Below are 27251 nucleotides of genomic sequence, written 5' to 3' on the forward strand. Positions count from 1 at the left end.
TATCCGCAAACCACTCTTGTTTTCCTTTCAGCCTCCTGCCCTCTTGTCCCACGTGTAAGTTCCAGGGTCGGCCAGTTAAGGCCCAGTCATCCATCAAAACAATGATGCTCCCACAGTTCCTCTATGAGAGTTCGGGGAGCAGCGCAGATGCGACAAGAGGGGAAAGGATTCATACTTTGCCTTCTCTGTCTATGTTTTTCTTTTCTCCTGCCCTCATCTCATTCGTTGTGACTTTCTCCATTGCTCTTTTCGCGCTCGCTCTCTGCCTCCTCTCAGCACATCCATGTAATCTGGTGAGAAAGGAGGGACAGAGGGCTTGAAAGGGGGCGGTGGGATGCTTCTTCCTCTTTTTATCTCATTGTGTATGACATTCAGAGCTTCTTTTAATATCAACAGTAGGGACTCTGAGATTTGAATTCCGAGGATTCAAACAGGGGGTGCTGGGACACACTGACATCTTTGGTCTTCATAATGTGGCGACATGTTTTGAAATGTTAAATCCCCTCTAAAAAATTGCTTTCAGTTGTGCTTATCTCTCCTCAAACTTAATGCAGAATGAATGAAATACATTTGAAGGATAATAGGGTTTTCTCAAAAAAGAGGCCACATTTTTTTATGTATATGTGGCATAAAATGCTACTAAATTCTAGAAATCCCGACGACATCGACGCCCTTGCTCGACACCCAAGTTACTCGTATAGTTACACTAGAGTGTTATGACGCAATCAAATGGAACAGTATCCCATGTGCATAGCTGGAAACCTTGCATGACTTCACCATATGTGCATTCTGCACACAAGCGCTGGTACGACTGTGCAAGCAGTGCACTGAGCTTGCATATGTGATTTCATGTTTTTATTTTTTTAATTCACCCTCTTTTACCCCCCCCCCCCCACACACACACACACACACACACACTTTTCTTTCTCGGTGTTTCTGTGCGCGTGCATGTATATGACATCTATCTGGTGGATTAAGAGTAATGCCCTGATCCTGTCACAATCTAGGCCACTGCCACACGTACGCATCGAGATACAAGAAACTCCATCTCTCTCGTATCATTCAGGGTGAGCGGGAACAAAACAACAACAGGGTTTCTTTCTGCTGGCCTGCATTTGCCCCCCAAAACCACCGAGTTGCCATGCTTCCCCGTGTGGCTTGGATGTATCAGTGAAAACTCCAGCCCGCAGTATGTGAAACACAACACAAAGAAACAGCTCATGTTTCAGAGGCTTACAGTAGGGATGGCATTATCGAGTCGCAGCCATGTGCTTTCGTAAGAGGACTGTACATTTTGAAACCAAGCAAGAGTTTTTTAAGATTATGCCTCAGGAAGATTTGAGTAATGTGAAACTCTTCTCCGATTTATCTATTCTGAAAGCTTTTTGTATAAACTCAATAAACTCCTAAGTCTTTTTGTTCTTGTTGTTTTTTACTAGAAAAAATAATCTTTTCATTCATATTAGACAAGTGCACAACACTGGAAACAAAGAACTTGCTCATGTGGTGACTGATTGACCCGTCACCCTCTGAACACATTGCCATTGCCAGCATTCACTTGGCCTTTTGGATGAGCTTAATGTGAGAGATGGTTGGCTCAGAATGCAACAGTGACGGCAGAGCTAGCTTTTCTTACTTTCTTCACACACTTTCATCAACTGCAAGAACAGCGACCAGGTGTGGGGACAGATTTCACAGTCCCCACACCTGTACACTAAGCTACACCTTAAATAGTGTTAAATAGTTTTTACATTTTTGCATTGCTTATTTTGTAAATCACACACACACACATAGCTTTTCCTCCGTTTTGACATTTTGTCCACATACATTTTATTTTAGGTCACTGAGAAAAGAGATTTTGAAAAACCAGGGTGAAGATTTTGCTTTCCAACATCAAATGTTTGTGCCTTTATCTCCTTTTTTGTTAGCAGACTGCGTGTTCAGTATTTTTTCAGGCTCCTGAATCGCTGACATTTCGACACAGTTGAGGTTATTTTGCCACCTGTTGCTTTGGCATGCAGTTGATGACAACTGACATCGTTTTTTGCATTTTCATTTTCATGGAAATGGTCAGAGATATTTTAGAAAACTAAAGTGGAAAATTCCAATATGTGTGGATGCAGCTATAGTCAGGATTCATTGGATCAGGGTGAAGAAACAGGGTCACAGAGGTCAGGTTAGCCTAAAGGTTAGGGTCAGCGGGTTGAGCCCAAAGAATTTGTTAAGTGCGTGAAAGATATACAAGCAATTTACTTTAAGGGATCTTGTTTCTTTTGTGATTTGTATCGCTTTGCTCACTGAAAGAAGAGAGTAAAGCCCCGACCCTGGTTGACATGACTGGTTATAACGTCTGTTCAAAATGTCACAGTGTCAGCACCTGCCCATGGCAGTTCGGGCCATGATGCAGACAGTTGCCGAATTCCTCTGTAGGCTCAGATTTTCAAATGACTGGCGCACTAGTGATCAATAACAGTGTCCAACTGTTCAAAGTATAGCCCCAAACTTTATGTATGCATTTAAACTTTGTACCTATTTAGGTATGTAGCTGACATATAAATGAGTGATGTCATTCATTATTGGGTGAGGTCCAAGAAATTAAACTGGTATGATCACGCTTGTGAAACTCTCTGTAGTTTGTTATTAACATACAGTTTTTGTGAGAAGTCATTGCCATCAATGACACTTTTTTGTACTATATACAAAGATTTTTGTAGAAATAAATGAATATTATAGGACTACTCTAACAGCTCCCCATTCAGTATTAAGCAAGATCCAGCAGTTGTTTTGTATAAACTGAACAGGCAGATCTAACACATAATACATCTTTTTAATTTTATCTTCGTTGTGAGTAACCCTTCTCTGTACAATCACAATGGTTTAGTTTTACATTTGAGCTTTTGTAACACTTAAAAAAAGATCTTTCATTGCTTTTGAGTCGACACTGTTGGTCTCCACATGAAATCGAAAAAGTACATGCCCCTCCGGTCCTCCGCTCTACTTCAGAGCTATCAAAGGAAGCAAAGTGTAAAGCAGGTTATTTAATGGATAAAGTCTTTGCTTTAAAACTGACTTCAATTCTTTACTAATACCTACATTTATATATGATACATTTTTTTTAATGAAAATTAGTATAGACCAATAGGCGGTCTATTTACATTAGGTCCTCTGCTCCTGTATCCTAAAAATGAAAAATGCAATATATACAATTTTTTTAGGAAGTAATGGATTTATGGATTTATGGACACATGGACAGTAGAAGGATTAACAGTTTTCAGAAATCTGCTCCGACAGTGGAGAAAAGGATTGGTTATAAGAAATGTGTGCAGCTCATTATTAAATGAAAAATGCCATCCATCAACTTAAGTAATTTTTAGTCATTATCCAAATAATTCATGGTATGTTTTCTGAAATAATTCATTATATTGTATTAAAATTCATTTTCAGTGATGATGTGTCACCTCATGCTCATCTGCTCATTTTAAATCTTTGATCTGTGCAGCAGAAGGTGACAGAAATGGGCCACATCACAAACAATTTCCAAAGTCATTAACGCACGAAACTAAAATGCCAATCAAAGTTGTGTGACTTTATTTTAACTAGCTCACGCTAGGATTCAGGGTCTTACTGTTTCTGGTAAATTAGCCTGTTAAATTATTGTTAAATTGACTATTTGTGATCCCTCGATTTGTTCTTTATTGTTATTAATGTCAAACCATGAGTAAGGTGATAGGCTGAGAGCAGGACAGTGTATGTGAATCTGAAGAAATGTGAAGCTTCTCAGTTTTGTGCTATCACAGGCACTGTAGCTATTAGCAGCTAGCATAGCTGTGCGCTCATCTGTGAGTAACAGAATCTGACTACCTTGTCTTAGCATTAGCTTAGCAGGTGCACTCATCTGTGTTGAGGCCTGGATAATGTTAGCTTTGCTGTAACGTAACTGACCAGTGGTCTGTAACTAATGCAGTGCGACCAGCACTGAAAAAACCCTCTGTTCCTCTTTATGGGAAGCCAGCTCTGACCCAGTAAAGTAGTATACCCAGTGGGAAGCCCATGTGCTTCTAATGACCTGTGTATAAAAAGAGATCCTGTTTGATTAATTCCTCCCCTTGTGTTTCTAACAAATTAACCCTGATTAACTCGGCACTAGCCAAACCCTGCGGCAGCTTGGGTGGGTAAGTGTCATGCTAATTGGATGTGCGTTAACTATCAGGAATAAAAGTGCATTTTGTCTTTTCCTGCATTAGTGTAAAAATCACAATGTTTCATTAATGCTTGTTAACATCAGCTGGCTGGTTTTTCAGAAACTCCTAATCTATGTCAAATAAGTCAAATAATAAGTTCACCCAAAAAACTGCAGGGCTTTGAGTTTAAAGAAAGATGTAATACTTTGTTTTGGCTTGGTTCAAATAGACACTTAAACTTTGTGCAACCTGAATAACATCATATTTTAATGTGAAATTGTTCCAAATGTTACGGCACTTTATTGTGTAAAATTTAATTTTGCTAAGTTGAAATTGCCCATTTTGCCAAATAATTTCCAATTAATGTTTCTGTGTTCTACAGAAGGATGATAGCTGTCTCTGTGTTTATTGGCCCAAGCAATCCAATTTCATTACCAGGACGAAAGCGAGCAGCTGATAATTTGCTCTTAATGTGTCCGTTTGATGTTAATGTGTTTTAAGTTATGGTTCTGGCCAGCTGCCCACCCATTCTCGCCTGACTATCATGGCCCTGGCTCAGTCCTCTATATTGGCCTCGTTCCTCAACTTGTCTGACAAGCCTGATTCAGTCCTCTTTTGGGTACTGATCTTTTCCCTTTATCCCTAACATACTAATGAATCTGAGGTGCAGCACAGATGCTCGGTAAGATCTAGTCAGCGTTTTTAGACATGATCAAAACTTCCAACACAAGTACTCACATAACCTGTTCATATGCGTGATTACACGTCCACACACAACTAGACACCCAGGATTATCTATGAGTATGTAGATGAAGATGCCCCTGATTTTGATGTGATCGTAAAGGTTAAAAACAATTTGATCCACATTTCCAAACATTAGCCAGCACATAGGAAAAGCTGACCTCAGTGTCTGCTCCTTTTAGCTGAAATCTTAGTCTTTCACTAATGAAAACTCAGCTTACTCCCGCTATATTTTTATATTGTTTATATTAGTTTTTCTTTTCCAATTGATATCTGCAGTATCAGGCAGAATAGTCCCATTTCGTGCTGCTCAATCCATTGCTTTTTGTTGATTTGATTTGTTCGGATCCGCCTGTCTGCTTTATGGCTTTTTCGTATCGGATCAGCTAAGTGATTGCGGGCACACAAGATGAGACATGAGGGCACATAATTTGCAGCATTTTAAAAGATGTGTAGGAATGAGTCAAGAGCCCTTAGCCTGTCCAAAATATATTGCTATTTAAGGGTTACTTTTAGTAGAAAATGTAATCAAATGAATGTATCACTCCTCCTAGGTTTCCTTAATCTTTATTGTAATCAAATGCATGAGTCTTGAGAATAAAATATACATTTCAGTCGTTGTCCATTACTCAGCACATATTCATGAATTTCTCTGCGCAATAAAAGTAGACTTTTATTTATCAACCCTTTAAAGTTCCACTACTTTCCATCTGTTTTCCTTGCCCAACATCAGCTCTCCATTCTTATATCTAATCACATTCCCAATCCTAGTACACTATATCCGTAAATCATGCTCCCTAAAGGTTTGTGCTAGCATCTGTTCTTACAAACCCGATCTCTCTCTCTCTCTCCCTCCCTCTAGGTTAAGACAGCATCTGCCAGCTATAATATGCCCCCATAGTCTCCTACACGGTGCCATTAGCTTCCTTTAGTCTGGCTAGTTGTCTTTTCAAAGTGCTTCTTCACTGATCCCCCATCACCCCATTGTAGTTAATTCCAAAACGGCATAATATTTGTCACCATTTACAAAATTAAAACTAAAAATTGGACGGAAAAGACAATGTCTAAATGTGAAAGCATGTGTGAAGAAGTCAAAATTATTCAGGTTATAAATCTTTAGTTCTATTTGGTGGTACCCAAATTCTTATGTTTCTTTTATTTTTAATTACAGGGAAGATCTGAAGATTATCTTTTTGTTTACCGTAGATCTTCAGCCGTGACTCAGAAGTGGTGCAGGGACAGGAGCTGATTTCAGGAGTCATTTCTGCAATCTGTTGTGTAGATTAGGTCCCACTATATGGATTGCTATGTAGGCCACCCTTCTTCCACCCCACACACACACACCAGAGTGAAAAGATTGGCACCGTCTAATTCCCTCTAAATCTCTCTCTGTGGACCACTTAGTAGTTTTCCTTCACTTCCATCTTGGATCACATTGAAGGATGGTGTGAGGAAATGTGGTAACATATGGTAACATTCATGAGCACCTTCTCGCTGTAATTGTTCTTCATTTTTCCGAGTCCATCTATATCACCAAACAATGAACCTGTACATATTCTGTCCCTCCTGAAAAAACATGTACAAATATTTAAGTTTCCTTTTGAGTTTCAGCTTCCCTCCTTTGGCCCAGATGTCAATGCTTAATCCCACCAAGTGGCACAGTCACAAAAAAAACCCCTGATGATCAAGGCAAAAGACAGACCAGTTAGGACACCCAGAGGGAGGAAACCAGAGGAGGAGAACAGAGAAGATGAATTCAGAGAAAAGACAGTGAAGTAACTGAAAGGGAAATCAAAGAAAAGAGAATAAGGATGAGAGCCAATAAAGAGAGGGGAGGAGAGAAGAGATGGGGAATTGCGAGGAGAGAGTAGGGAGAAGTGTGGAGCATACGGTTGGAACCCCACCTCCCTTCATAAAGTCAGTCAATGTGACAGGAAGACTTATGTAACACCCCAGAGATGGAGGGAGGAGATGGGGAAAGAGTAACAAGGAGGAGGATGAAAGATGGAGGAAGGAGAGCAGCTGTGAAGCGGGAGAAAGAAGGGATTCAGTGGTTAAAAAAACTGGGATGGGGTAGAGAGAGAGAGAGAGGCAAAGCATAACGTAAGACAATTAAACACGAGATATATGAAGAGAATGATCAGGGTTAGGGTGGGTAAAAAAGAAGAGGGGGATAGATAAAAAAAAAAAAGCAATTGGAAAGATCTACCGTGCCTTTTAGTATGGCCCTGCTGGCTTTACACTTTTCATTTGTTTTGTGGGGGAGAGATTAGCAAGAGGATTAAGAGAGAGATTCTCCTGCTCTTCATTCTTTCTCTTTCTCTCATGCCCTCTCTCTCTCAGAGGGACACACCCATCTACTCGCTCATGCATCACACACACATGCATTATAATGACACACGCAAAAAATGTTGCACAGACTTTACATGTTATGGCTGCAGGCAGGTCATTATTTCTGTTCTCTGTTAACCTGCAGACTGGTTTTCTGCTTGACTGATTTGTCAACTAAGATACTAAAAAAAAATTTTTTTTTATTTTTTTGGTTTATTTGTTTGTTTTACATACTTGTTTACCAGGAGGATCTGCAAGTTTTCTTATTTTAAAAGCCTGGCCCGATGAAAGTATTTCTTGCCCCGCAGCTGACTGAAATAAATAAACGACTAATAGATTGTCAATTTTTTTTTGTCAGTCACCTCGAGCCTGTCGATAAGCATTTAGTAGCCTAATCGTAACCCGAAACATGCGGTTTGCATGTAATGTGGCACGGAGGATGAAGAAGAACCCGGAAACATGCACACGTTACCTTTTTGTGGCATTCTGACACAGATGCACACACACACACATTGTTTTAGTCAGCCATTGAGGTAGATTTGGCTGCGAGCCAGTGAGGTGTAGAGGTGATTGGGCAGCTTGGGGCTCTCCGGCTATGTTTGCCAGTACATCTGGCTCGCTCGCTCTCCGTCTCACCCCTCGGTGTCTTGCTCGCTCCCTCTGCTGCTCTCCATCTGTCTCTCTCACTCGTTCCTTTTATCTCATTCACTCCTCTGTTCATTTCTCCCCACTCTTTCACACACACACTCACTCTCTCTCTCTCTCTGTTTCCTTCTCTTTTCTGAAGAGCTTAGCTTTTCTCCCTTACTCCCTCCCTCCTTTTAAACAGCAAAAAGCAATTTCTCTCCCTTTGTCAGGGCGGTTGGCGGTAAGCCCTTAAGTAGGGATTTTCTGGTTTGGCTGGAATGCCATTAGGCAAGCTGGTGGTGACGTGCCGTGACTGACGTGCCGAATCTATTTGATGTCATGATGTCACAATCCAGCGGAGGCTGCGGTTATGATATTGTTGGCGTCCCTGGAACGAGGGGCTTTAGTGGTCATGTCAGGAGTAAGTCTTCATAAATCCTTTATGGCACAGAAATATTAAGCTTCTTTGGTGGTACAGGGACAGAGGAAAAACATGGTGGAACGTACACACACATGTACAGAAAAAAAAGGACACGCACAGACAAAGCCAACCTCGTGAACATCCAACAGAAAGATGTGCTGAAGGTGTAGAGCTACTTCAAGAAGTAACTGACATTATACCACACACACACACACACACACACACACACAATTGGATTGTTGAAATCGTTTCCAGGCTGCATCATTGTCCTTAATTTTTCCTCCTTAAACTGCATAACACATACACAGCTGGTGTCCCTCTTTCACACTCTGTTTAAGTGCAGCACAGATCACAATCACACTTTAACTGTTACTGATGTGTAAGCAGAAGTTTGTGGTTTTATATGAAGTGATATTTGGGTGCTAAACAACAAAGCAGAGAACAGGAAAAAACATAATAATCTATTAGAGAATATTTATAGGAGTGCCTGCAAATAGTAGTGGTGCAAATTCTATCAAGATTGTAACTGTCTGTCACAACTTATCGTTTTGCTTTCCGGCATGTGGATGTGCATCCACACAGAGTAACACGGTCGGTGTGAACCTGATGTTTGATTTATTTTTTTCCCATACAGCACCTCCTAGATTCACACGAACCCCAGAGGACCAGACAGGAGTCCAGGGGGGAGTCGCTTCCTTTGTGTGCCAGGCCACAGGAGATCCACAGCCTAAGATTGTCTGGAACAAGAAAGGCAAAAAAGTCAGCAACCAGCGATTTGAGGTAAAGAAGCTGAGATACTGATGGGATTTGAAACTTTGTGTCTCCTGTAACATTAACTAACTTTTTCCCGTGGTGAAGTGCTGTGAAAGAAAATAGATTAGTGTCCAACAACAGAGATTTATTGGCTGCGTGGAAGCAGCTGTGTTTGCAGTGAGTGGCCACACAGAGCACTGAGGCAAGATGACTGCTGCTACTGTCAGTTCTTGTTAGCATTTTCCTGTCTTGTTTTCTTTATAATTTTTCCCACAGCCCACGATGTTTTTTTTTTTAGGAAAAAAACTGCTTTGGGATGTTCACCATGGCAGACCATCTGCCTCCATCTTACCCCATCCCTAGCATCCTCCTTCACTACATCCATGAAGCTTCTCTGTGGTCTACCTCTTTTCCTCCTGCCTGAGAGCTCCATCTTCAACACCGTGTGTCTAATATTCACCACCATCCTTCCTCTCTATAGCTGTCCCTCTGATATATTCATCATTTCTAACCTTGTCCATTCTAGTCACTCACATCGAAAATCTTTGCATCTTCAACTCTGCCACCTCCGGCTCGACCTCCTGTCTTTTTGTCAAACATACATCACAGCAGGTCTCACTACCATCTTGTAATCCTTCCGATTCACTCTTGCTGCTATCCTTCTGTCACAAATCATCCGCAACACTCGTCTCCACCCACTCTCCCTGCACTCACCTCTTCACCTCTCTGACGTGAGGTATTTCAACTAATCTACCTTCGCTACTTCTGCTCCTTAAATATAGCTGTAAAAAGCACTGATATAATTGGCAATCAGCTGAAATCATTTTCAGTTGTTCTCGTAATCACTTAATTGTTCAAAGTACTAATAAGAATTGTGGAAAATAGAGGAGGAACCAGAAGATAATGTGTAATTTTTCTAGTTTATTGCTTATACTGAGATGTCAAATATTAATAGGTCAGTTTATAATCTTTAAATAATGCCAGGTTAGCTGTTTATGCTGTCATACAACATAGTATGAAAGCGAAAAAGGATATTCCCAAAACTATTCCTCTAAAAAACTTTGTAAGCACAGATGCCAAACATTATAGTCCCAGCCGGCTGACAGGGAGGATTTTTTTTGTCTTATGTAACAAAACCCTTTGATGTTGGACTGTTTGATGAGAAAAAGAATAATAGCTGATGAAGTCACACCGGCCTCCTGAAAACTGTCTAAACATTCTTTAAATTTCCTGACATTTTAACAGAGCAAACGATCAATTATTTAAGAAACGTATTCATGAACAAGTATAATTCCAGAGCGTCAGAGCACTTCTATTGTAAAAGCTACTGACTCACTCGTTGTCTAAATATAACAGGACTAGTTCATGACACACTAGATTCCCCACTGGGAGAAAGGTGTGCTGTTTGTACAAAAATTGACATGTAGCTGTATAATGAGTGCCCTTCGCTATTATTATGGGATCATCTGATTGGTAGGGTTTTCTCTGCAGTAATGTAGGGTTTTGCAGCATAAAGTACCTTGAGGCAACTGTTGTTGTCGTCTGTCCCCATTAAAAATAAATTGGAATTGTGTATATATATATATATATATATACACATATATATATATATATATATATATATATATATATATATATATATATATATATACATATATATATATATATATATATATATATATATATATATACATATATATACATATCATCCAATGCATACATCTGTTTGCATACAACAAAAACTGTCAATTTGACCTGTTTTTTTATACTCCCACTATCATACAGATGTCTGGAATGCTTCAACTTTTTCATATGTCAGTTGATGCCTGGGGCTACACTATATGAGATTCTTATATGATCAGCCTTATTAGTTTCCCGTAGGCTCTAACCTTTGCTTTATTTCCCCACCCCACAAGTTACTCTTAGATGGAGATGTTGAATCAGCCTTGGTCCTGCTCAGCCAGTGTCACCCTGAGCTCAGGGTGCTTTTCCACTTTAATAAGTGGAGTTTCCTTCCAGGTTTAAGTTCACCTCAGTGTCTTCCTGTTCATGATTAAATCACTCGAGGAGATATTTTATTTTTAATCCAGACTATATAACATTTGGGCTACCTGCTGTATATTTCCCATTGACGTCCTGTAGGTCAGGACTTGTTGTGGGATTTATTTTTATTGGATTTCAGTCAGTGGAAACATTCCCAGAATTCAGAATCCAGATCAATTACATGCATGTATTAGACTTATGCAACAGCAGTTATAATGTGCAGTCCAGCAGATCTGAAAAATCCGGTCATTACATGTGAAAAAGAACATGAGAGATATTCAAGTGTAAGTTCTTTGCTTTTCTCCAAACCTGAGATCTGTTTTAAGCTGTGTTTTCAATGACCTCATACTTTGGATTCAGCCTTAAAAACCTTTTCCTTTGCAAATACAAATGATCCAAACAAATTTGCTGCCACTGAATTTTGAGAACTGCACATCATGCACTCCTTCATTAAGGAAGTCTTTGACCTTGCGCATTCTCCAATCTATAATAGAAATAGAAATTTTAGCCGCTTTAACATATTCCCCCACTAACAGGTTATAGAGTTTGATGATGGATCCGGCTCAGTCCTGAGGATCCAGCCGCTGAGGACCCCCAGAGACGAGGCAGTTTATGAATGTCACGCCTCCAGCTCTGCAGGAGAGATTACTGCCACTGCCAGACTCACTGTGTTACGAGGTCAGTGTGAACACCCCCACACAGTTTTTCCATCCAGCTGTCTCACATCTTAGGTGGCGTTTATAATCTGTACATAAACAGCTAATAAATTGTTTATGACACACTTTATTTCATAACAAATGGGGTTTTCCTGGCTCAGAGTGAACCTTTGAGGGCAACATGAGAATTTTTGTTGAAGAAAAACAAAAGCATTTGTCTTTTCAGGAGTTTAGAAAGACATCTAAAAATGACCAAATTTGGTAGTAGTCTAGTAAGCGTCTGCATCACACATTAGCTGTGCCATTTCATTTGATTGAGAATTGATCAGGCAGCAACGCGCCGTCCACTCTAGGTATGCAGACTAGTAGTTCATCCATCAATCCATCTATTCTCTTCTGCTTATCCATTTCAGGGTTGCGGGAAGGGGAATGCTGAAGTATATTATGCAATTTATATACGTGTGTGTGTGTGTGTGTGTGTGTGTGTGTGTGTGTGTGTGTGTGTGTGAGAGAGAGCGAGAGACTTCAGTGGTTAAGAAGTTTGCCTCACAGTGAGAGGCGTGTGGGTCTGAATCTCCTGCTCCTCATCTTTCAAAACTGAAAGGAACTCTTTTCACTTTTCAACCAAATTTCTTCAATAACCTAAAGAAACAAGGGTTTCATTTTTAACTGAATGTCAGTGTCATTTAGACTTCTGCAAAAGTCATCTTTTCAACAGCTTTTCAGTGGCTTTTTACTGGATTGATTGGCCCTGTTTAAAAACCCATCCTTTTGTTCCTAGTAATACTTCTATGCCAAAAAATTCTCCATCCATTCAACCAACCTGGTAGCTGGGATAGGCTCCAGTCCCCCCAGCGGCCAGAGAGCGAGAGGCGGGGTACACACTGGACAGTGTTAACCATCGCACCACCATGCTGCCCTGCAAGAAGATTCTTCCCTAGCTTAATAACTATAAGGACAAAAGTGCTGGACCATCTGCACATTGTCCCCACAGGAGCTGCTCGGCCATGGAAACCCATGCCATAAAGCTCCTGATTCACAGTTTTTGTACTGATGTTAATCCCAGAGGTTTGGAGCTCTTAAATTATTAAGTTACCAAAGTGTTAAATGACCTGCCACTTCAAAACTGAGTTGCGGTGTTTCCTAAGCGCTTCCACTATCCAATAAAACCACTTACAGTTGATTTTGGAATATCTAGGAGACTGACTTGTTGCAATAGTAGTATCTTATTACAGTACCAATGAATCCAGTGACCTCTTTAGAACAACGATATATATTCTTTTGCAAATCTTTGTAAAGGCAGGCTCCATGCCCATGTGCTTGATTTTATACACCTGTGGCAATAAGGCTGAAAATATGTTCATCCAAAGATTAAGTAGTGCGCCTGTTTTGTCCATGTAGTATATTTGTATATACGTATACAGTATATACATCACCTCACCTTTAAAAAAAGGTGAGTTGCCTCAAGGCACTTTATATTGTAAGGTAAAGACCCTACAATAATACAGAACAAAACAGGAAACCCCCATGTGAGCAAGCACTTTGGCAACAGTGGGAAAGAAAAACTCTTTTAACAGGAAGAAACCTCCAGCAGAACCAAACTCGGGGAAGAACATTTTTTGACTTTTAGACTAACCTAACATGCATGCATGTGTGGGAGGAAGCCAGAGCACCGGGACATGTATATACATATATATATATATATGTGTGTAATATATATATTTATTTATTTATTTTTTAAACAATCATTGTTTTTTCCAGGTTTTCTTAACTAACTAATTGAAGAACTATTTAAAAAGAAATAGTTGCAATGGTTAACTGCTCCTCTGATAATTTAGTGACAATGATTTGCAAATGACTATTCCTGTTTGTAACCCAGAATAACAGGATAAAGTGGGTGTAACTAATGGATGGCTGACTGAATGGATGGAAATTGGAGGCTTGGGGGATTCTTCGCATGCGGCTATATATTCAAGTGTGAGCCTGGATCCGCTGCAGTAGACGGTTTAGTGTTCGCAAGAGTCCATTAATGCAGATAGTGATGTTAGTGTTAGTGGAATCCATTAGGAGAACATTATGTACCAGTTGTTTGAAGCTCAAGAGTGTCTTAGTGAGTGAAGTTGCTCAAGTGTGGATAATCACATTGCCTGCCTTTACAGTACATGCTCATGGGGAAGGGACATGCAGCCTATTGTTCTGTCTTCTCATGCTTTCTCTCCCCTTCTGTCTTTCTCTTTCTCTCTGTGTCCCTCTTGTCTGTCTGATGGGTGATAGCATAGTTTGCAGTTCTTCCTGTTTCTCTTATACTTGTTTTTGTTTGTTTCCAAGTCCATCCCTGCTACTTTTACTCTTTCCCTTTCCTCTCTTTATCTTTTCAAACATTCCTCCTTTTCCCAAGCTCTCGCTCATTCTGTCTCTCCACATGCTCTTACGTCTACTACACAGCAGCCTCTAAATTATTCACATCAGACCACTCTTTGCATCTTCTGTGCTGTTCCGCTCCATCCATCCAGAATTTTTCCTGTCTCACATGGTCGTCTTTGTGCGTGTTTGTGCACTTGTCCATCTGAGTGCAAGCAGGCATGCTTACTTTTGTGTGTGTGTGTGTGTGTGTGTCTATTTTTGATTTTTGTTTTACTCTTGATGGATGAATACACTCATTTCCAGGTTTTTTTTCCTTATCAAGACCATAACCACTCAAGCGCACACACACTCACATAGAGACATACAAACGTATCCTCAATCTAAAACAGTCAGCCTTTATGTAGTGATTAGCCTCTTTCTGTTCCTCTGAGGACTCATTGTGTTGTGGATGAATAAAAGGCCACCTGGGAGCAGCTAATAGTCCCCGATAGACTGTCAGTCCAAATGTACCCACACAAATACACACACACACACTTAAACAAAAGCACTCAAACACACATGCGGTCTTGTCAGTCATGTCTCCATGCCTCCCCTCTGGCTCTCTAAAGACACAGCTCCGGTGACTGACTGACTGACTGACTGACTCTCTGACAGGAGGGATCCGGTGTTAAGGTCAGCTGGCTTAATTACTGAGGATTAGAACCAGGCTAATTGAAATCTGGGCTTCCAGTAAATGGCTGTGATTGGCAGTGGTTGAAATAATAATGAAGCTGAGAGCAATTATGTGCTTTAGTATCCGTGGCACAATCAGGTGTTGTATAACTAGTGGTTGAAGACAAAGCTTGTGCGTGTGTGAGAAGATATTTTAGGTACTCGAGCCCAAAAAAATAAAGTTAATGATGGAGTTTTGTAGTTCCAACTTATTTACTTTCTTCTGTTTGTGTTCAGCGACAACTTCTTGTTGTCATGTGGTGCTTTTTGCAACAATAAATGACTTGTAACAGTGCTGTAGTGTTGCAGGCACACCTCACAAACCAATCACAGACAGAAGGAAGAGGTTATCACGTCAGAAACACAACATTTTATTAGAAAATCTAAAGTGAAGTGTTTTATAAGCATTCACTGTTTATGCTGTGCGGCAGTCGTGAATGGCAGAAACAGGTTTGTTTGCAGGTGCACTCTGGGTTCTGATACAGCAGCCAGCTCATTCTTCCCATGATTATAAAACCAGGCTTGACTTCCAAATTTACAGATGACAAACCCAGAAAGCAATGTGTGCAGAATTCATTTTGGAGGTCTTATATAAAGGGGACAGTGTTCGCGCAGTGGTTCCCATGATTGCGAGAGCGGGGCTTTTTCGATGAGCTGTGAAATTATCTGGGTGGCTCTCAGTGGAAATGGTGAAGTAGGGAGCACATCCAAATGAAACAATGTGATGTGTGCAAGGCCACGTCAACAAGGGAGTGTAGGGTTACTAATCTACCCTGACCTCAGGGGGTTCTTAGCTGTTACCATTCAGCAGCCCAGTCTCAAATACACATGCTGCAGCGGCTTTGACCCAAACACACTGCGGTGTTGCTTACACCTGTCGCTATCATGGATGGGGGAATGCTGATTGTGTGCACACGTTAACTTGTGTGTGTGCTTTAGCCAATTGAAACCTCCCTCAACCTTTCATTTACATCACTTTCCACCTTGTCAACTTTAAACTTGTGTGTGTGTGTTTGTCTTTGCGGTGTTTTTTGTACATATACTTCTATGTGTGTGCAAATATTTTCAGCTAGTACATGAGCATACTTGTGTGTTTTGCAAGGCTTTAAACGCTTCTACCAGCAGTGGTACATTTCCAACTTTTTTTTCTTTGCACACATGCTAAGTGGTTGTAGGAAAGGGGCAGAGAAAGATGCACGTTCTCAGGGAGTAGCATTCTGACTGTGCATCCTCAATGTTCAGTGCAGTGTCCCACCCCAGGTAGATGAAATAGAATGCATTATTCCTGCCTACAAGGGGCTGGCTTTGAAGTAAGCGTTTGCATAATGAAAGCAGAGAGAATCATGATTGTTATGCTGTATAGGTCCCTTGTGCTCTCTCTCCCTCTCTATTTCTCTCTCTCGTTCTCTCGTTCTCTCTTTCTCTCTCGCTGTGTTTTCCTTTCTGTCACTCTTTCTTTGTCCCACTCTGTTTCAATCTATTCTGGTCTATTCTCCTTCTCTCTCTTTTTTCTTCGCACTTTCGCCCTCTTCGCCACCCATGCTCACTGGCACGCTCGTACACACAAACACCTTCTCATCTTGTTCTCTTGGTTTATTATGTCCGTGTTTCCATTTGTCGGGCGTGGTGATTGATTGAAACCGGAGCTGTTAAAAGGCCACACACGCACTCATGAAACCGGCGTCTCACGACCTATCAGCCATGGTTCGATGGGCTGGTACCAGAATTAGCATCTCCTTGGCGAGGTTCAGCGCTAGGATTTCCCGTTAATGAGGTTCTGTTTGGCGTAGAGGGATAAAGTCACAAGGGATTCTGGGTAAAACAAAAAATATATGTGTGTGTGTGTGTGTGTGTGGGATTGTGGAGGGGTGAGGGTTTAAAATAAACTTGTCTTCTATATAAATATTCCTTGTTCGTCTGACTTTATTTAACGATTTTATTCCCTGTGTTATAGATGACTCACAAATGTGGCATTCGTTGTGTAGCCTTGAACAAAGTTTTAAAAACCTGGTTTGCTCTGTAGCTTTTTGATTCAAAGGGGGGATAACGTATCCTTTCAGTTTTTAGTGAGCTGGGTTCACTCGTCTTTGATCCCCTACTTCCTCGAAGCCATTGTCCCCCCCTTCTCTTAAATCTCCTACTTCAGTTGAATGAAGTTGGTTCGCTGCCTTTGATTTCCTCTCTCACAGTGAAATGACTCTCCGTGTTTGATTTAATTGATTTAATGAATTCACATTTGATTTGCTATCCCAAAAGAGTGCAAGTCCCAGTAGATAAGTCTTTATAGGGCTCACCCATTTCACTTTATGCAACCTGCTCGTGCTGTACAAAACGCGGCGCTACAGAAACTGTAGCTCAACTGATTCCTGTTCAAAAAGCTGTTGCCTAAAGCATTAGTGAATTTGTCAGGTAGGATGAAATGTTACTTATGCTATTTGACCTCACTATTGGATTCTTCAAAAGTCTTGCCTCTGGACTCAAGGCTGATGAAACATATTTTGACTTAAACTGAATCCAAATTAGAGTCTTTTACCATTTAGCTCGCAAGTTTTCCCCTGAAAGTTCCTCTGAGACTGGACTAGCATTTGAACCTCCCCGATGTCATTTCGGTGCTTAAGCTGTGTGTCTTCAGGCCTCAGGAATTTCTTATATTGAGCACAGACTGATCAATGTGTGAGAGCTTTCTCAATAGCCAAAATTGCACTGCTCGCAGACAGGCGGGACAATCTCAAGTATTAGTTTGACGTTTGGGGAAACACGGTTATTTGTCTTCATGCTGAAATCTTGGAGAGTTAAGTAAAGGGGGGGAGGATGATTGGCTGCTTTTTCACTTCACGTCCTTGTACCTGACCATTTTAAGAGGATTGCTTGTTTGTCTGTTTCTTGATCCACTTAACACTGATCTCATTTAAGCATAAAACGATGCCTAACTCAAGGGATGAATCACTGTTGTGTCTACACATAACAGACAACTTAGGAAAGAAACAGTTTCAAATTGTATCTTTAGGCTTTTTGCCTAACAGCCTGTAACAAAAACACATCATTTGTTCCAATTTCTTTAGCTGAATCCACAAAAAATCCAAACATAACACAATTTTACAGGCATAAAATTGTATTTTTGCACCAACAAGGTCATTCCCAAAGAGTTATTAGTACAAACTAAGCATATCTCTGTGTGGTCTGCAGTGTGGGCTGAAAAAAATGAGCAAACTGGACAGCTGAGGACAAACAAAGTGTTTGGCCTCAGTAACTATCTACCGTCGATGAACAGTATCTGAAAGTCATGGCCTTAAGAAACAGGAACAAAATCCAGCAAGGACCTGAGAGATGCATCTGGCCCTTCAATCGATCCAACTACTGTTCGCTTAATCCTTATCAGAATGCTCTCAGTGGGAGGGTGGTTTTTAAGGAGTCGGGGAAACAGGGAGAAATAGCCAAGGTATTTCAAATTGAAGAACTGGACAAAAATCAGAAAACAATCAGTCTTATGGAACAATGGATTCAAATCTATTCAGCACAATCAAAACATGACAAATGGTGTAAGTGAGGGTGAAAAGACTGCAGGAAGATGTTAGAAGAAAGCTTGATAACTGCTACTCTGTCTTACCAGGTTAAATATTTTACTTGTGTACCTAATCCTTCCAGAGGATCAGCTGCCCTCAGGGTTTCCCACCATTGACATGGGTCCCCAGCTGAAAGTGGTGGAGCGTTCTCGGACTGCCACTATGCTATGCGCCGCTAGCGGCAACCCTGACCCAGAAATTACCTGGTTCAAGGATTTCCTCCCGGTCAACACGTCCAATAACAATGGAAGAATCAAGCAGCTCCGCTCAGGTAACCAGTGCTTTTATCCCTCCATTCTTTTGCCTTCTCTTCAATCCCAGATTTTATTTCCACCTTAAGGGTTTTTCCTCCACCATTTCGTTTTATATCCCCTTCTTAATATCTGCCCCTTAAACCCATTATTTATTTCCCGTTCCTACGAAGTTTCTGTTTTTCTTGCCCTTGTTAACCCATTTTCTTACTCCACACTCCTCCTGCTATGGATACTGGCTGTATTTCTCAGCTGCCTCTCTTTCTGCTGCTGCTGTTGCTGCTGCTGTTTCTGCTGCTATGTTATGAGTTGACTGTATACGGTTGCCAACCCTTCTAAACTCTTCTAAGCCTTTAAAAGTGGACTCCCAACTTTTCTCCTAACTCTGAGGTCTTCCTGTGCAAGTCACCATCACAGACAGTTAAAGTTTCTGTAAAATGTTTCTGTAAAACTAAAAATGCCCCTGAGATTCATCAGTGGGCTACATCTCTAGTAAAAACTCAAAAACTGTATCTACAGACAAGATTTAGCAAAACCAAGTGGCGGTGGCATGTACTGACTGAATGGCCTCTCTAACATAGAGCTCACTGCTGTGACTTACTTGAATAACATTTTGCTTTTCCTGATTTGTCGGAAAGTGCGTCCTGGGTGGATGTGACACTGAGCCCAAGATCATGTATTCGTGTTATCTGAGGAAATCTGATAACAGAATTTCAAAAACCAAAATTGAATAATACGAGGACAGTTTATTCTGTTCCAGTCAAATCATTAATCCATTTCAATCAGGTTTTTTTTTACATTTTTTTTGTTTTTTTCTCGAGCCACAGTAGTGTGTGAGTCCGCTCCCTCCTCAGTCCTCCTTCTGCTTTCAGGGACCGACTCTGGACCTAAAACCCCCTTTCTTGTGATTGGACTCCCAAGTCTCTGGCTTCTGTGTGGATATACCAACCTATTTGTTTGTGTCCCTGCTTTTTTTTATTATCATTATTATTATTATTATCTGGCTCAACCCCTAAGACCCTGCACTGGATTCTTTCTTATCTTAATTTATAAAGAAATAGAAAAAAAAAAAATTTAAAGGATGTAGAAAAATTGTTACAACTTAAATTGTAAAATATTTGATAGTTAGCCATGTTAGCTTTTTTAAGTGGTTATTATTATGATGCAAAATAGCGTGACTTGTATGATTCTTTAAAGTATAAATTTCCATATCCATTACTTTTTTTTGTGGAGTTTTCAAGGTGTTTCTACTAAGTCAACTCCTCTGTGTAACTAATGGCCCGATTGTAATGCAATGTCTATGCTGTTTCTTTTCTCTTTGTATCTTTTTAACCACAGAGTCCTTTGGTAAGTGCTTCTGTTCCGAGGCCCACACCCTCACTGTCCACTTTTCTATATACTGTTCACTAATGTTGCTACTGATTTTGCTGCTGCTCACTTTTACAACTATTGCAGTGTTATTAAAATGCATGGCATGCATTTTACTAACAGTTTTTACACAGCACGAAGCATAGATGTGCACACACCCACTGTAATACACGCACTGTACATTGTACTGGCTAAAGGTAGATGCCACAAAGAGGACGTACAAACACACACACAGACATGAACATAGAAAGACACACACACTCTCTGTCAACCTAGATGTAGCTGACCTCACCCTCACCTGTGCACCTGCAGCCCTTCCACGCCCAGAGAATAATAATTTTTCTCCTCACACTCACCTATTTACTTTTCCACTCCTTCACTAATTCAAATATTCTTTCCCTCACTCACTCACTCACCCTGCCTTTCACTCATCCACTTACTATCTCCAGTCTGCTGTATAAAGTTACCAGTCAATAGCTATGAGCTCTAGATGGCCGCTGGTGGAGCCAGGATAAAGAAATCAATCGAGACCACGTTTCAGCCTTCTAGACATTAGCTGTGCATTGTGATATGCATATATGAAAACATATAAGTCTAGCTGCTGTGGTGTAAAAGTAGTGGTCGGACGTTACACTGCATTAGTGTAAAAAAGAGCTTAGTAAGGATTAACTGTTTTAAAAAGAAGAAGAAGAAACAATCGCTTGTCTGTTCAGTTTATGGATAGTTGAAAATTTAGTGATTAAATGCTGTAATTTCCACTAATTTTCCAATAATCACGTGAACTGTTTTAGACATTTGAATCGTTTACTTGATTTAGAAAACCTTCTTTGGCATATAAATGCACAGTGGGCCAAATATGTGATTACTACAGCTTAAATTTTCCTGTAATGTGAGGACTCAGACCTTAGTTTTTCCTCATGTTATACCTTTAAAGGCAGAGTGTTATCTGTTAAATTGCAAATCTAGTTTCTGACATATAGTTTAATCTGATTAAAACTGATGTTTTTTGTCATGTTAGTTTATAAATTTTAAAATTTCATTATAAGACTGAGGGGGAAAAATGTAGAGGCTGGCTTTAGCTTTCATTTCTCTTAGGTAGTATTAGCTTAAAATACTTTACTACACTTTTTTAATACATTTTCAATTTAGATACTTTAAGATGAGCCTAAGAGACATCAGCTCGACACATGCGTCTGATTTCAGTCGAGCATTTCTCGGCTGACAGTTGATGCCCTGCTGAAAGCGCTCTGATGCGATAATCCCTATTTTTGTGGTGGCACAACAGCTTGCTCTTCATCGGTTTGGTAATTTCCTAACCTTTAAATGACTTTACTTCGCCGTGCGACCACACTGTGTGCACGTCACACAAACAGGTGTGAGTTCATTCAAATAAGTCAGCGCCGAGCGGGGTGTCTGCATTTTTGGTGGAAAATATGTATAGACGTGCTGGGAAAAGTTATCTGAGAACCACGCTGTTGTGATTTCATCAGCGAGAGCAAATTAAATACGTAGCGCCGTGACAGTGTATGAAAATATGTATTTATGATTTATGCAAATACATCACCTTAATTAATCGCTCTCCAGACAGTTGAGTCTTTTAAATCACTATAAAAAATGTTTATTTTGTGCAAAGCCGCATGTCAGCATTTATCATTTAAGGTAGTTCAGAGAGATTAGGGCACATCAAAGGCTTCAGCCACGTTTTTATTGTTTGTTTCTGGTATTATTCCACAACTTGAATAAAAACCCACACCATCTGCCTTTGGCTGCAAATTTGATGTGTTGTGTGTTTAGGATGTGCCTTTCGGCACCACCCAGACAATAATAACATTTTTTAATCAGCCTCTTGCTGTTTTCGGAGCCGTTGTCATCATGCATCACTGTAATTGGCACAGCTGTTTCAGAGAACAGAGACCTGTGATGTGACTGGCTAAGAGTGAATTTACTAGTAAGTCACTGCTCAGATGAACTCAGAAGCCACGAACTAAAATAGCGGGTGCTTGCCTTGCATGGGGCAAATATCGCATTATCTAATAGAGGTTTTAACACACTTTGCAACTAGCAGGATTAAACCTGGTTTCGAGCCTTTTAGAGGACAAGAGCAGTTAAAAGCTCATAGTAGTTAATGGACTTAGAGTTCGCCAGTACACTTTTTAGACACCCAGATGAGTGTAGTGCAGACACCCTTCTCCTATAGCCACATCCACCCCTGCTACAAGTCAATAAAGTCCAATCAATAACCCATCTCCTTATAGCTCTGTCACTGTCTATCGCTCTATCTCAGATCAGTTTTTCCTCTTCTCAGGCTTATTCTGTCTTAGTTTATTCTATTTCCTTTATGCCTCTTCTTCCTCTCGCTCTGTAAGGATCTATATTTTGAGTCTTTCTCTCTAATTTGATTCTTCTCCTTGCCAAGTTACTCCCCCCCCCCCCTCCCCCTTCCCCCAGTCCCTCCCTCACTTATCCCCTTCTCCTTCTGTGGTACTAACATTTTCTTCTTCTTCTCCTTCTCTAATCTCGTGCATTCATTGCCCACTCAGGTGGCACGCCCATACGAGGTAAGACTGCTGGGAGGACCAACATGACACAGTGGCCTGATTCCTTTTCAACCCCTGGTTCCTACTTGTCTCACAGATCTGAAAAGCAGCCCCGGGTGGGTTAATCAATATGGGGTTTAGTCCAAAAGACTCAAGACTCTGTGACATTGGTAAAACTCATCCAACTGCTTCAGATCTGCAGTAGGTGCAAGAGGAGGAATTGGAGTTGAGCAAGCAACTCATTATACTATGACTGTCACCTCCCCTCTTCTCATCCTTCATCCCCTCTTCACACTTTAATTTTTCCATCTCAGCCTCAGCGTTCACTCTGTAACAAAGAAGTCCATTGCTTCCTTCCTCGTCATGTTGTGATCTCTCTTTTGTACCCATCAGTTTAACCACCGTTTAACCGTTCACATCGACCGTGTTTCCAATCAAACGCATGATATGTTTACAACTTGGTTTTCTTTCTTTGTTGCTTAGTTTGAGGTGAAAAAGCGTACTCACTTCTACCTCTGTTTGTTTGTTTGTTGCTTTTTAAATTTTTGTGACCTGAATTTCTTTTCTTTTTTTTTCCTTGTTTTTTTTTTTCTTTTTTTCTCAGAGGTCTTGACCTAAGCTTGGCCTGGCCTCTCCTTCTACCTTGTCTCTATTTGCCCAATCAAACGTCCCAGTTTTGTTTTTCCTCCCAGCTGTTATTCGCTCAGGCTGAAAAGTCCAGATGGCAAAGACTCAGACACACACTTGCAAACATGAGTGCGCTCACACGCACACATAAATTCTCAAATCTCCACGCACACACACAGAAACACACATACTTTCATGGTTTTTACCCATTACTTTCTCTTTTCTCTCTCATTACCGATAAAAAGCCCCAAACAACCACTTTTTTGATAAAGTTTTTATGGGCGCTTTTTTGCCTTACCACACCATCTTTAAAGAACCTCTGGTTGACTCTTTTTTGACAGTTTTTCTATTTTCAGGGAGCGAGAAAACATCGGTCCCTTCCCGAGGCTTTGCGTATGTCGTTCTTTTTTTTTTTTCCCATCTGTTGGCCTTGACGGAGGTCGGTTGATGTCTTTACCTCCTTATTGGGTGTGTTTTAAATTGACATCACACTCCTGATCCCATTGGTGGATCCGAAAGGGTTGGGGATATCTTATTGCCATGGCAATATCTTTTGTCAGACGTTATCCTTGGAAAATGAAACATGATTTGTTGCTTAATGTAACTGCATCTCAATTTTCAGCAATTTTTTTTTTCTTCTCAAAATACAGTGACTGGATTTCTGCGCATTCTAGCTGTTTGTTTCATTTGCTTTGCATGAAGACCGCATTCTCCGTTTTTGTAGGTTTTGTTTTGGTCTTTTGGGTTGTTTTTCTCTTTTTTTCTTTTTTCTTTTTTTCATATTTTCAAATCAGGAAGCTGACCCTTGTTTTGGGCAGTTTCTTGCTGAAAGTGGTAGAAACATGTTAAAGTCGCTCTACAGATTTGGCTCTGTTTGTACCCCTACTTTCCTCAGAATGAGTTCAGCCTGTTTGTTTTCTGAAAATGCCCACAGACTCATTTATTCTTATTCTTTCTGCAGTTTTTTTTTTTACCATTTATATGTTAATGTATATACTTACTGTATCAAATTTCCTAATGTCTTCCACTTCTGTGTGATTGCTCTTTCTTCTGTCTGTCTGTCTGTGTGACTCTCTGTCCTCTCTTTATCTTTTGCTCTTCCTCTCCATCCCTCCATGCATCCAGGTGCCCTCCAGATAGAGATGAGTGAGGAGTCAGACCAGGGGAAGTATGAGTGTGTCGCTACCAACAGGGATGGGACACGTTATTCCACCCCAGCTAACCTTTATGTAAGAGGTAAGAGTTTGAACACTTTTTTTATGATGATGCAACGGTTCTAATGATTATGTATGGATGAGATGAAATTTACACATATGTATCAGTAGATAGACCTGTATTAGGAATATATCTTATTAACATGATACAATGCTTTTAAGCTGACTATATTTTATAGTTTTTAGCTATCGAGCAATGAAACTGGATGGTTTAAGAATGAGCGCTCTTAAGGCTGGCCTAAATGTTTCACTCGAGTCATTTATCTCTTTGCCCTGCCTTCTTAGCCTTTAGACCTCAGAGAAAAACCAAATCATTGTCTGGTTAAAACTTGTATATCTCTCCAAATCTGACAGGCATCTCACCTCCTCAGGCGCTGTCTTCCCCTCTGCTCCTTCAGCACACGCACGTTCACACGCATACCCATGAAATGTTTGAATCTCGGAGACATTTTTATTCCTGGGGCCTTTTGCTCTGTTGTCTGCCTTCAACCCAACCCTTAAAAAAAAGGTCTTAAACAGTGGAGCATGTTTTTTTTCGTTTTTTTTTCTGACTCCAACATGGCTCATGGGGATACAAAGCAAACACTGAATTCACACACATTAGGATACACACCTATGTCATATATAAAATCCACATGCGCATACACATGAACACAAACAGCATACAGTCAGTGATGTGTGTCTAACAGTGCTTGCAGGGCCAGCGAAATCTTGCAGAGCTGCTCAGTGAGTGTTTGACAGGCAGTCTATGGAGACAGCTGGCAGAGGAGCCTGCCTTAAACAGGAACGCTTTCACCAACATTGGCCATGTATGGCCTCCTTTTCTTTCCTGTCCTCCCCTCACACGTTCTTGCCCTTCCTTCCTCTTTCTCTTGTCCTTTCTGTCTTTTGCCACCTTGCAAAGCTCTTTTTGTCTAACGTATCCCTCTTTGTCTTGTATTCTCTTTCTGATATTTTGCATTTTCCTGTCTTTTCTCTGCTCCTCCCGCCATGTCATATCTCCCACTGCAGAGCTGCGAGAAGGTTGGTACTGTAACGACCGAGTGGTTCTCTCGAGTCTTTCCTGAGTTGTTGTTTTTTGCCTTTTTTCTTCCATTAAACTGACACTTTCTGTTTGTGTGGCTCAGCTGTGGGATGTGTGCAGTACTGAAAGTCTAAACCCGCCTGTACATTTTACTCCAGAGTAATATACCATGTGCTGTTTTTCCATGTGAATGCATGTGTGTGTGTTGTGATTTTTTTTCTCCTTTTTTTCTGTCTTTTGTGTTCATAAAATTTTAAAATTCACATTAATAAAACATCTTGATATCACATGCACCCTAATGGTAGTGTACCAGACTGTTCAAATGCTTGTACTCTAGCTTGAATGTCATAAAACTTTATCTCAGAGCTCCAACCTCCTGATTGTTCCCCGCCGCTCTGCACAATCATTAAATCGTAATTGTTTCTCTTCTCTTGCCTTCTTTGCCGTTTGGTCCAGTGCGCCGTGTCCCCCCTCGCTTTTCCATTCCTCCGGCGGATAGCGAAATCATGCCAGGAGGGAACGTCAACATCACCTGCGTGGCGGTAGGCTCACCCATGCCATATGTGAAATGGATGCTGGGAGCAGAAGACCTGACGCCAGAGGACGACATGCCCATTGGCCGCAATGTACTGGAACTGACTGACGTACGCCAGTCCAACAATTACACGTGCGTTGCCATGTCAACGCTAGGTGTGATTGAGGCAGTGGCACAGATTATAGTTAAAGGTGAGTAGTGGAAAGGATAGGAACAAAAGAGTTATACACCAACCTTAATCAACAGTGATTTTGCTTATGACTTTGTAATAAGGCAGAACTGCAGTGCTCTCTCTCTCTCTCTCTCTCTCTCTCTCTCTCTCTCTCTCTCTCTCTCTTTGACGTGTATTTTTATTACAAAAGAATTAAAAAGTAAGACAGTAAAGAAACTTATTTCTATGAGAGCTCCTTTATATATACAGATGTTAAAAAATATGTATTGAAGAGGAAAGTAATGAGTGCATGTAATGAATACACTAAAGATGCAGTTCTGTACAATATGGAAGCAGACAAATAGTCACTGAATACATTTGAAGCAGATACAAAGACAACAACATGTTTTACAGTTAATTTAAAATTAAGAAGAAACTATGATCTTGGACTTATGACAAAGCATAGATTTAGTTAGATTTGTTTTGTTATGGTTTACATTGGAAAAGGCTCTTCTTATTGCTGTAACAGCTGTATCACTGTGAATGCTTAATTATTTTGGGAGGTCAATTTAATTTCAAATACAACTCTATTCCTTATGGAGCTGCTTTAAGCAAATGTAAATCAAAAGACAGTGTAGTGATTTGCAAATTTAAATGCATTTTTGAATTTAGCACCTGTAACTCACAGAAAAGTTGGGACAGGAGTAAGAAAGAAAATGTGTGTTCTAAGAAAGTTCTTAGGAATAACACCTGTTGGAGTATCTTCCACCTATTTAGGCAAATTGGTAACAGGTACCTAATGTAATTATATATGAAAAGAGCATCCACAGAGACTTTTAAAGTCTTTCAGAAGGAAAAATGGGGATTTTCATCACAAAAATGAAAAAAATGTTGAAATTTAAAGAGCTTGTGGTAAATCTATCTACTCAAGGGACAAGACCTAGAACAATATTGAATTACTGTGATCTTCATGGCCTCAAGTGGCACTACATTAAAAACTGACCTAATGGTTTTGTGAAAATCTCTCTTTGAGCTCATTGAACAATGTTTGTCATGGTTTCTACTGTAAGACTTCACCATGCAATGAATAAATAAACATATACAAAATGTAAAGAAGATCCAGAAAGAGCTGCACGAGTTACACTGCATGAGT

At 40.4% G+C, this 27251-nt stretch overlaps 1 protein-coding gene across 23 annotated transcripts in view; it reads left to right on the top strand.

Annotated features, from left to right (window-relative positions):
- ptprdb (protein tyrosine phosphatase receptor type Db) overlaps positions 1-27251 on the top strand; it is a 149265-nt gene that overhangs the window by 81564 nt on the left and 40450 nt on the right. For 8 of the 23 annotated variants that reach the window (XM_019359824.2, XM_019359828.2, XM_019359831.2 and 5 more), the window contains 8 exons: positions 8936-9081; positions 11634-11775; positions 18474-18662; positions 19981-19989; positions 22551-22568; positions 24300-24410; positions 25400-25411; positions 25869-26138. In XM_019359824.2, the coding sequence (XP_019215369.1) occupies positions 8936-9081; positions 11634-11775; positions 18474-18662; positions 19981-19989; positions 22551-22568; positions 24300-24410; positions 25400-25411; positions 25869-26138 (897 nt within the window). Of the gene's footprint in view, positions 1-8935; positions 9082-11633; positions 11776-18473; positions 18663-19980; positions 19990-22550; positions 22569-22643; positions 22749-24299; positions 24411-25399; positions 25412-25868; positions 26139-27251 lie in introns of those variants that run through there. The other 15 variants (XM_025908006.1, XM_025908011.1, XM_025908010.1 and 12 more) reach the window with 8 other exon arrangements.

The sequence above is a fragment of the Oreochromis niloticus genome, linkage group LG6, assembly GCF_001858045.2.
Source record: "Oreochromis niloticus isolate F11D_XX linkage group LG6, O_niloticus_UMD_NMBU, whole genome shotgun sequence".
Lineage (NCBI taxonomy): Eukaryota > Metazoa > Chordata > Actinopteri > Cichliformes > Cichlidae > Oreochromis > Oreochromis niloticus.